Source organism: Chenopodium quinoa, unplaced genomic scaffold (genome assembly GCF_001683475.1).
Source record: "Chenopodium quinoa cultivar QQ74 unplaced genomic scaffold, ASM168347v1, whole genome shotgun sequence".
Lineage (NCBI taxonomy): Eukaryota > Viridiplantae > Streptophyta > Magnoliopsida > Caryophyllales > Amaranthaceae > Chenopodium > Chenopodium quinoa.
In genome coordinates, this window is record NW_018743381.1 from 378,587 (window position 1) to 389,990 (window position 11,404).

Consider the following 11,404-nt stretch of genomic DNA (forward strand, 5'->3'; position numbering starts at 1 on the left):
TATGACTTTGTTACTTGTTTGTGATGAATGTTTGTGCTTGGTTGCAATTAGTGTAGACAAAAGGTATTGGAAACCCTAAACATTACATTTCTTATATTCAGCATCTTCAACAATCACTGAAGTTTGGAAACTTGCTTGCATATTAGCAGTTGAATGTTGGTACTTGTTTTCTACAAGAGTAGACAAAAGTATTGCAAACCCAAAACAAGTACTAGGTATAATGTATAAAAGAATTTCTAGGATAAAGAATAATATAATCTACACCAATGACACAACTTGTGTGTGGTACAAATATTTACAATACAATGGAAGCGTTTTGTACAGTTCCATGCATCCAAGAGCTTGCACACGGCAAATGCTGAACACTACATTCTTTTCTATTTGTTTACTACCAAAACTTCAATAATATCAATCATCGCGAAAGAAGTCAATGCTTGCAATTCAATTAGAACCAACCGTCCCTGCAGCCATTTCAATCAATCAAGGTCTCTTTTCTGCTTTTTCATAGAGGCCATGATAATTTGGGATTAAATTCCAAGTGGCTATCAAGAATTATGGGCGCAGTAAGGTGATTACTGAATCCTTACTGAGGGCACCAGCAATCCATCAAAATTTACCAAAAGCTGTGCCAAATGAAATCAGCAACATATAAGAGTTAGCCAAGACTGAGGTGTCATAGTTCTTTCACGACAACATCTGCAGAACCAGTTTTGGCAGCCTGGAACTCGACTGCATATTGTCTCTGCAAATCCTTCAGCTTCTCCAGCAGTTCTTGAAATGTTGGCCGGCTTTGAGGATCACTGTAGATTAAGCAATAGTGGGCTATGTTAGTTCAAAATATACTATGTGTTGTAAGTCCCAAATAATCATCTAATAAAGGTAGAGAGTACATGAACCTCCTTTGGAGACCCATAAGGCCATAAGTAACCAAGTAAAGAATTAGAACCAAAAATATATTTCAAACTCATAACTAACTGATCTAAAATATATATATATTCTGATGGCACAGTAAACAAATAAATACATAACTAGAGGTTCAGATAATGCCCTTGGTCAAAAAAAAAGATAATGCCCTTGGTCAATAAATTCATTTGTAAATATTTTACTTAACTAGGATAACATCAAATATTGCATGCTATAGTTATTATTTCAGATTTCATACTTGAAGTCATAAGATATCTTGTACAAAGCATGATCTAATTTTTAAATTGTATGTAGATGACACGGAATAAAACACCCAAATTTTAATGCCACATTGCCCACATGGCACCTACTTAAGAATGCTTTTCAATATATTAGTACAGACAGATTCTCAGCAATGACTTGATCAAATTAATGCAAATGAATCAAGGCTAACACTGTATGGAAAGAGTAAAGGTTATTTAAAGTCATTGCATAAGCCTGAACAAGTATAAATAAGCAACTTGTTCGATAACCCAAGCCTATCACTTATCACTAATCGCTTCACTATGTGGAGGCATTAATGGCAATGATAATCTGATCAACTTTGGTCTACCGAGCAAGTTCTACTTCTGTTGGCTGATTGCCCCAAGTAGCATACTTGGATTAAAAAGTGTTGGAATGAGGGATAATAGGAGATAGAATAAAGAAAGGGAGATGGGTTGTGGTTGAGGGAGGAAGGAGCATGGAAATTGTGACCTCTAAAATGAAGGCAATAATCTCACCATCCCTCCTTTGACACAAAACTACTCCGTCCCATCCAACACTCCTTATCTAGACTCAACTAGCCATTTATCAACCAATGCACCTCCCCACAACCCAAATCCCCCCCCCCCTCTCCCCGGGAAGGAGCAGGCCCATGATGGAGACTATGAACTCTGAAGAGCCAAGAAAGAGGTGTAGCAGAATTCTGTTCAATTACAAGTCAATGCCTGTTAACAGCTAATATTTCCTACACTGGACCAACCTCATCCAGCTTAGAAAGAACCAAAGCATCTAGGCCTCTAGGTATCAAACCCCCAAAACTTCCACAAGTTCAGGACTTGCTCATGCCACAGACAGAGAGGTCTGCAAATTGCTACTGTTATTCCAGTGCCAGAATACATGAGGGAAAAAATGACAAAGCACTGAGACAAGGAACAACCTTTGCCAGCAGCTTTCAATTATGGAAGACCACCTCGAATCTACATCCTCCGGTATATCTAACCTTTGATTCATGAACCCAACAGCTCCAATCACCTGCATGCACCGGTTATTGCTCAGTGATTAATAAGAAAATATATAAAAACATATGCACATCTTCAAATCGTGAATACGATGTATTATGCCATGCGGGTGTGGCTATCAGGGAAAATAATAAACTAAACTTAATTTTAAAAATATCCGGACAAGTTAAAGCACCTTTACAATCACACCACAGGTGAGATATAAGTCATATAACAGAGAGTGGAACGTGTATCAGACTTTGGCTATCAGCAGTGAGAGTTGAAGAAAAGAAAGAGTGAAGATCTTCTTAATAAAGGGATTCTCATTATACTTGTCCTTCTCGCACTTTTCGGCAAAATAATTTGCTCTTTCTTTACAAGCAATTAAGAATGATAGTGATGGAAGCCGATGTGCAAAAAATAAACATAAAACTAATAACACACCCAATAACCGACACAAAGATTAAAAAAATTTTATTGTCCATGCCATCGTTATATGCATAAATATCATGTCTAGTATAACCACAGGGAATAGGAAGAATCCTACCTGCATTGCATTGAGATTTTCCCACGGAATCTTATGAGTAGCAAGCTCCCATAATATGACCCCAAAGCTATATATATCAGACCTACATATACCAATTGATTGGTTAGAAGAAATCATACAAGGAAAACAAAAGGCAAAAACATGTATCCAACGGGTATATTGTATGAAACAGGTTTAATCGTCCCAAATTACATAAAAGACTGATTTGGTTTTGGTATGACTAAGTAGGTTGTATACAAGATTTACTCTTAAATAGATTATACCTCAGAGAATACCTTCACCTAATCTAAAGAGAAAATATTTCCCCCATTTTTACGTAGTATTTACTTGACTAAAATCCTAAAGCTGAAATGTCATATTACTTAACCCAGCCATACTATACTTGGGAAGCTTTTGGTGATCAGATTCATTAAATTTTCCTTATAAAGTGCACGAGGGTACAACAACGAGCAAACCCAGGTTTATCACCTTGATAAACATTGATTATATATCATGCAGCAAAGTTGTAATATTTCAGATAAATCAAGGTAAAACCACTAACACTATTAGCCTTTTAACCTATGAACGGTATAGAATTTCGCAATTTAATTATAAGTTTGTCACTTGATAAACAATCAAAGTTTATCAAGGAGATAATCTTGTATTTTCTTGATAACAACTCATGCGCTTCCAAACAGTAATAAAGTAAATCATGTGCTCTAACTACACTTTCTCTCTCCTCTCCTAAATATTGAGCCAAGAGCTATGGGTCAAGTAAATAAAAATGGAGGAAGTGTGTGAAATAAACATAACAGCTATTAACAATCTGCTTACTTTTCATCAGCTTGCTCATTGCGAAGAACCTCTGGTGCCATCCATTGAGGCTACAAAACCAAAAAAAAATAAAAATGGCAACATTTAATGAAGATCTGACATGGAAAATCAGGTCGATAGCCACACAAACAACACAACAAGAATACAAAGGTATTCAACATACTGTTCCTTTTCCAGTCTTTGTAGTTAGGTAAGTTTCATGTTTCACACGTGAAAGGCCAAAATCAGCAACCTGCTCAAAACAACGTAAAAGTGTTGATTGGAGAGACTACTCTCTAAAGTCTAAAAGTCAGCAACAACAACAGAGACAAAATTGAGCAATGCCACACCTTAACCATCCAGTTCTTATCAACCAGAAGGTTAGAAGTCTTCAAATCACGATGAATAATAGGTGGGTTACAATTATGAAGATAGTTCATTCCTCGAACCTGCATACGATAGCAAATGAATATCTAATGTAAGCAACACTCAACCACAACTTAGGTTACAACTAAATCTTAGACATAAAATCCTGTGGGGAGATTTGAGCAGCATAATACTCAACTATGTCTATAGCCATGTGAAGCCGTCGCCTCCAATCCAGTTTGGCTGTACTCCTTTGTAGTAGACGAAACAAGCTTCCTCTGTATTAAACAAAAAGGTTTAGAAAGTTAATAAGCCTAGTGATTTTTGAGCTTTGAAAAGTGCAAAATCCAAATTTTCGCGCCTTGACAAGTGAAAAATTCAAAGAAATCAAATTCATAATATCTCGGAATAATACCACAACAAGCATCACAAGATATGGCCTAAATATCAAAAGGAAATCTTATTCAGAGGTCAAATTTGAATGGAAAGTTGAAATTGAACGAACCGTGGAAGAAACTCGGTGACAATGCACAGACGTTGAGGTGACGTTACTGCACCCATAAATAGTAGAATATTCGGGTGCCGAAGTCGCTTCATGAGGGACACCTGAATTTTAAATAATTACATTAATATTAAATAAGGAGAAAAAGATGTCAGTTTATGGTATAAGGAGATTAACTACTTTCATGTCAATAGTTTCAAAATGCATTTCATCACAACTGTATTCTGTTTTCGAAAAAGTGGTGTAAAAGCGATTACAAAAATCACACCAACACATTTTTGTCAAGAAAGAAATACAAATTCCAAGACATAAAGTACCTCTTGTCTGAAAGAAAATATGACGTCTTCAGAATATTCTTGCTTGGAAAAAATTTTGATAGCAACATCCTGCAATAACAAACAGATGGACAATATGATCATGCATGAAACACAAGTAATCTGACATCAACTTCTTTGAAGCACTTGCAATGAAGACGTTCAAAGATGAATGAATACAAAGAATATAGAAATATAGACCTATATCTCACGCCAATCCAAATCTACAGTGATAAAATGTGAGACACATGAGGGATCCCATGTTCAAATTGTAAAAACTAATTTTATCCTTATAAGCCAATTTTAGAAGCATTCTTAATATTGATCCTATTATCTCCAAGTCTAGGTTATGTGGCACTCCAAGACAAAGGCTTTGATAGATTGGTGGCTTATTGAAGGATTAACATGAAATTGCTCATATTTGAAGGTTACTAAGGCCATGATTACAGCACAATACTCAAATATCATGTCATTTTTTTGTATTAAATTATTCAATTTATCAGACAAATTGACCAGTCTGTAATAAACTTCCCATTAAAACATTTAACAATTTAATAAAATAAAACCAAGTGAAGAGTCAATAGGAACATACCGATCCATACCACAGACCATGATACACGGTTCCACAGGAACCTGCACACAAGTTAAAACAAGATAGGTGTAAGAAGGCTAAGAATAAATGTCAAAGTAACATTTCGAGAGTTTTCTTTTCTGGGGAAGAAAGTTAAATACTGAGACTAAAAGCAATATAGATGGTTACACAATTCTCAAATGGATCATGGCTGATCATAAAAGGCTAAACGTTCCTCAACATAAAAATGAATGTCGCATATACAATGTACAAGTTCCCAATTCCCCCCCCCCTTCAGAAAGTTAACATGTAAGAAACTATAACATCACAAGGCCCTCTAGTGCATAAGAGTTTCTGATACTTTAAAAAATACGAGTATACATATGGAGAAGGAAAAGGAAAAGGTTTGGATGAGCATCATAGACAAACAATACAAATAGAATGCTAGATGAATTGATGTATCCTAATTAAATCAATTAAACATAACATTCCACCATCTAACCAATCAATTTGTATATATATCTGATATATATACCAATTGACTGTCATTGTCTCAACACTGCTCTATGCACTAGTATCCTGTGTTGAAAGTACCTGTTTCATGCATGTCATGAAACACAGGGATTCTTGTGGTTTAAAACCAAACTAAGAGGTAAATATATCATTTCAGATAAAACAAAACATAGTGCACATAAAAGTATTGTCACGCCGATTCAAATCTTCAACTCGTCTCTTTATTGGCATAAAACACATCAAGAATGGAAATAAATACAAAAAAACAGGTTATATGGTCCTCCTGTGGTGCTACGTGCTTACAACCTAGGTCTGAAGTTCAGAATTTAGATGAAAAGTGCTAATTGAAGAAAACAGACTATAACCCAACGCACTTAACGTAAAAAAGGAAAGAAAAAAAAAAAGCAAAGTAATATCAAAAACCAAACCAATCACTCTGCCACAAGACAACCCAAAACTCTTATAACTAATCCATATCACAGAGGCTTTTCCAAGGGGTAGTTAACAAATATTGCTACAAAACAAGGGATCGTAAAAGGTCATTTCTAGATCTCTCTCATGCAAGGGAAGAAGATCTTATCTCCTACACAGGATTCAAACAGACCAAGGTGAACAAACTCAGAAATGAGCAGGGGACTGGATGACTGGTTTGACTCCAGTGATTAAGAGCGCAAAAAATTGTCAAGTGTGGTAGAGCTATATGGTATATACTGAGGTGTACAAAGCTCCAACAAATTGATCATAATGAGACAAGCACAGTTTAGATTTGAGCCAAATTAGTGAAGCTAAGAACAAAGTAGTGAAATATGGTGCACAAGAGCAGAAATAAGGGGTGGAAGTCACGATTATCCATACCTTGCCCTATTTGCTCTCCAATTGTCAAATCCTCCCATGATATTTCATAGTCTAAGCAATCAGTATCAACATCCAATCTATTTACAATGCTGCTACTTCCACTTCCACAGCTACTTGCACTGCTTGTACTGTTTATATTAAAGGATGACCAGGACCCAGTGGCCTCATTACCAGCAGGCCGATTATATTCGCCGGTATGGCTTTCGGATTTTGCAGCAGAATGTAAACGATCAGAATCCAGTTCGCCTTGAATCCAAGGCCAACCAAATTGCCCACTCTTGGTGTCTGATGTTTCCTTTTCATTTCCTTTCCACGGCCACTGCATTGCTTTCTTACCAATCCAAGCCTCGGCTTTGGAAGTTATCATTTTGTGAATAGCAGATTTACCCTCATTTTCTTCACTAGCTTCTTTCTGAGCTTTGACAGGAGACTTTCCACCAGCAAACTGAGAAAAAACACCAAGAGCGGAGCCTACAGAATCCCCTCTGGGTGTACTCGCTCCACTAGAGTTTCCATCATCTTTTTGATCCGAGAACGCAGCATCAGAAAACCCATGATCAGAGTGACGACTATCTCCACTCCCACCTTCTCGGAGTACATTATTCTCTCCAGTCTTTATTTTAGATCGAACCTTGTCACTAACCTTTGAGGCCTATATAATTTTGTATCAGACAATCAACAATGGGCTCATAGAGTAATTCACAAAATTGATTCATTAAGATTATTTGCTACAGTATTTGTTTTCAAAAACAAAACAAAAAAAAAAAAGAAAAGAAAAGAAGAGTATCTGCTTCTTAACCAAAATACTACATCAAGTAACTTACCAAGTTTGTTATCTTTGAAGCAATAGCTGTTTGCAAAGGCTGCTCAGTATCGAGGCCAAGCCTGGTCGCAACACTATTTTTGGGCTTGCTAGAATTTAGACTAGCCTCCTGCTGTTCCTTTGCTTCTGAAGTCGAAACTTTCATTTCCAGATATGGTTTTGAGTCACTTGATACACAAATAACCCCAATGAGAGTACCATCGTCATCATAAAATGGAGTGTTGGTTGCAACAACTAGAAACTTGTGTCCCTTCTTATCTACGACAGGGAACTGCCCGGTCCAACTCTCTCCCAATTTTACACGATTTATAATATTACCAGCAACACCTGTATCTTGATCATCAACTAGTAGGCCACATAGATCCTTACCAAGGGCTTCTGCTGCAGAATAACCATAAAGTTCTTCAGCAGAACGATTCCTGCATTATTAACTTAGCAATTGGCATTCAAAGGAACATGGAAAACAATGTTGATTGATAAGGCAAAAAAAAGCTTAACAGGAAACAAGAAAATAACCCTCACATTATATTTAAATCATAGACCAAGCTACTAACAGCCCATAAAGCCATAATAACATTAGGCAAAACAAATTGACTATTCCACTCTCAGCTACTCTCTTAATGGACTTCAGGTTTTAACTTTCAAAACTTCAAGGCTTTCTTTATTCATGCTTGAACAATTTTTTAAAATAAACTAAGGCAGGATAAGTCAAAGCAACTTTAATCCAGGGCACATTAACAGAACCACCAGCACTGTTCTTCATAGAATTATACATAGAACTATTGAGAAATACTCTATTTTTTTGTTCAGGATTGGAATCTATTAAAGTCTGAAACTGACCCAACAAAGTGTATGGCCTTTATGAACACAGATGCAATAATTGACTCAGCAGCCGAATAAAATGTGGCTTCTTTCATTTGTGCTGCAGCTGAGGAATTTTAGTTGGAAAACTTCTTAGCAAACCAATTGGTTGAGGAGCAAACTAATGTCATATCAATCGTTGCTTGCATAAGTTCAACATGATGATATTGTCTGAGAAACCTAGACCCCTCATTAATCAACAAACTTCATAGGATCCCTGATTCCAGATTTCCAACTCCAATTTGACACAAGAGTAACTACAAAACTCAGTAGCCTAGCTAAGTATATAATACAGCAAATTCATATCTATCAAAGAATTGAGGCATTTATGGATTAAATGCAATACTTATCTAAAACAACTACAACGACTTAACACACGCAATATAACTCTGGGAACAACATAAATTTTACTACTTAACATTCAATTGAGTCAATCATCACACCATCTTGTAAACAACAATATAATATCGAGTTATCGACAACCAAGAGATCAACTTAACATAATCAACTTCGAGAACAATACAATTTCGAGAACCAAAAAACTTATGGCATAATCAACTTAACATACTATGTTGCTTCTTTGAGTATAAGTGTATAACACAATCATATGATGATCTACTGATTTATATACCTGGTAACAAGAGCAATAAACCACTAAACCAAATTCAAAAACCCATATAATCAAAATCCTCAAAAATGCAGTAAAAATTACCAATAAATAATGCGAGTATCAAGATCAAATATATGAACCGCTTGTCCCATAGATTGCAATATATTCAAACACTGCTTATCAGTCAATTTCCGAAGCTCAGTCGAATCACCGCTACCACTACCACTGCTACCAGCGCCAACAGGCGGCGGCAATTCATCAGGGCACCGACTCTCTCGCTGCAACGGCGACGACGAAGACCCCATTGACACAGACGTTGAAGAATGCCCAAACGACATCGACCCTTTCTTCCACTCACTCTCTCTCCTCCGGTGAAGCGGCACCGGCGCCGGCAACCTCGAGCGTTGAGGGGAAACAGAGTGGGCCCTCCTTTGACGAACCCCATCTGCTAGAATCAACTTCGACATCTCTTCTCGAAGGTGAGCATGCCCCTCTTCTAGGTCTTGGATCTTCCTCAGTAACTCCTCTGCTGGTGGAGTTTCCATGGCCAAAAATTGGGGATTTATAATGGGTTTTTGTTCAATTTTTGTGGGGTTTTTTCAGATTTGATTATGAGAGTGAGAAATTCATGGGTTTATGGATCTCCCCCTCTCTGCAAATTTTCTGTGGTTTTTTTTTAAAACACACTTAATTGAGAAGAAGCACTGAAAAAGAAGAAGAAAAAATGGAGGAGAGAGAAAGATGAAGGTCAAAGTGCAGAGGCTACCTCTTCTCCCCTTCACCCTTCGTGCAAGTTTTGCTTTTTTTTTCTTTTTTGGATTATATTTTATGTACAAGTGACATAATATATGTTACTTCTAATTTTAAAATAACTTGGATTAAGGCATCATAATTAACAAAAACAAATCGTCTTAAGGTGAATATTGAAGACAATCAATACGATGCATAAACAACTACACCTTGTATTGCAAAGAGGGGGTAAATGAGTGGTCTGCGAAAATGGTGACTTGGTGAGAAACAGAGAGTAGTAGCGGGTTTGATTAGGGAGAAAGAGGGAAGCCAATATTGTTAGAACTCTTATTAGGAGGGGTAGGGCCATGGGTGCTTGGCCAAGGTGAATACTCTAAACTACCGTAAAATAAAGTGAGTGGAGTCCACTAGATTAGGTTTGACTAAAGATGACATTAGGTCGGATTTATGTAATGACATAGATAGTTAGGCACATAATAAGCATATCGTATTACTTAGTGTGTTTGTCTTGACATAATCCACTTTTTCATAATAATAATAATAATAAATAAATAAAATAAAATAAATAAATAAAATAAAATAAATAAAAATAAAAAAAGTGCATGTTAAAACATGTCAATATTAAAAGAAATTGATTTAGGCATGCAAGCACGACATGACACGACACGATAACTTTTGGCTTTGAATTGTGTTTGGGATTATCTATTATAATTTAAGTTTCTCAAGGCTAACGAGATCAGCCATCATGCACCACCTTTAAGTTTGACCTCTTTGAATTTCCTCCTAAAGTCCTAATCACATTTGTAAAACTAAATAAATGATCAATCATAACCTCTACGTATATTGGAACTTTAAGCACTTGTCTTAGTACGAATATTACTAATCAAAGATGTACTTCTTTATTTATAATTTATTAATTGCAATAGCTAGGTATGCACATAGCCGCATAGGTGCAAGAGCCAAAGTAAAAATCTTACACAAAGTAACACAAAATATATGGAGCGACATAGGGTTATTTATTTGTTAATGAGAAAGTTGATATAAGTGGGGTTAGTGGAAGAAAAATAATAAAATTTTAGTGAATCATGATAGAAAATATTGCTAACCTTGAAATTAATTAAAATCGAAGTAATTCCGATTCCAAATGAGAATCTTTAATTTATTGATTAATTTCTAAATAAAAATCTCTAATACTAGGTATATAATACGCCTAATACTAATAAGGGTTTTTTTTTTCAATAATACATATAGCCGATAATGGCTCAAGAAGTACATGTATTTTTTTTCTTTTTAGGATATTGTTTACTTATAGGTAATTTGATGAAGTCATACATGTGTTTTGTTAAGCTTATTTTTAACTTAACATGTGTTGATAGTTGGGTTTTTTTTTTTCATTAAACTCAAGCTTTATCTAATTCAACTTATTTTGCAAGCGTGAGGTTATTTGAATTTATACAAGTACAAGTAAAAAACTTTTTTTTTGTGTCAAAAACAAAATATATATGTTTTCTTATTTTGGTCATGGTAAATGTTTCCTTGAAAAAACTTCAACCTATACTTTATAATCTCGTGAATGGAGGAAAGGTGGTGGCCTCTATATGTACATAGCACAATAATTCAACTTGATCATGAATTTCCCACAATGGTATTCTTCAAAGTGTGAGGAACATCGTTCCTTTCAAAGTGCTTCCCACTTCATTAGATATCATTAACAATTAAGCTGTATAATTCATAT

At 35.7% G+C, this 11,404-nt stretch overlaps 1 protein-coding gene across 1 annotated transcript; it reads right to left on the reverse strand.

The window, feature by feature from the left end:
• Nucleotides 1–117: 117 nt before the first annotated feature.
• LOC110738227 (tyrosine-protein kinase receptor UFO-like) lies at nt 118–9,774 on the reverse strand. The gene is made up of 13 exons (XM_021918602.1): nt 9,022–9,774; nt 7,450–7,867; nt 6,626–7,277; nt 5,279–5,319; nt 4,690–4,758; nt 4,376–4,476; nt 4,070–4,148; nt 3,855–3,953; nt 3,689–3,757; nt 3,526–3,575; nt 2,713–2,794; nt 2,105–2,199; nt 118–800 (listed from the first exon to the last, which is right to left on the reverse strand). Exons 1-13 carry the CDS (start codon nt 9,462–9,464, stop codon nt 674–676), a joined length of 2,325 nt encoding a protein of 774 aa, XP_021774294.1. The 5' UTR covers nt 9,465–9,774; the 3' UTR covers nt 118–673.
• Between the last annotated feature and the right edge of the window lie 1,630 nt (nt 9,775–11,404).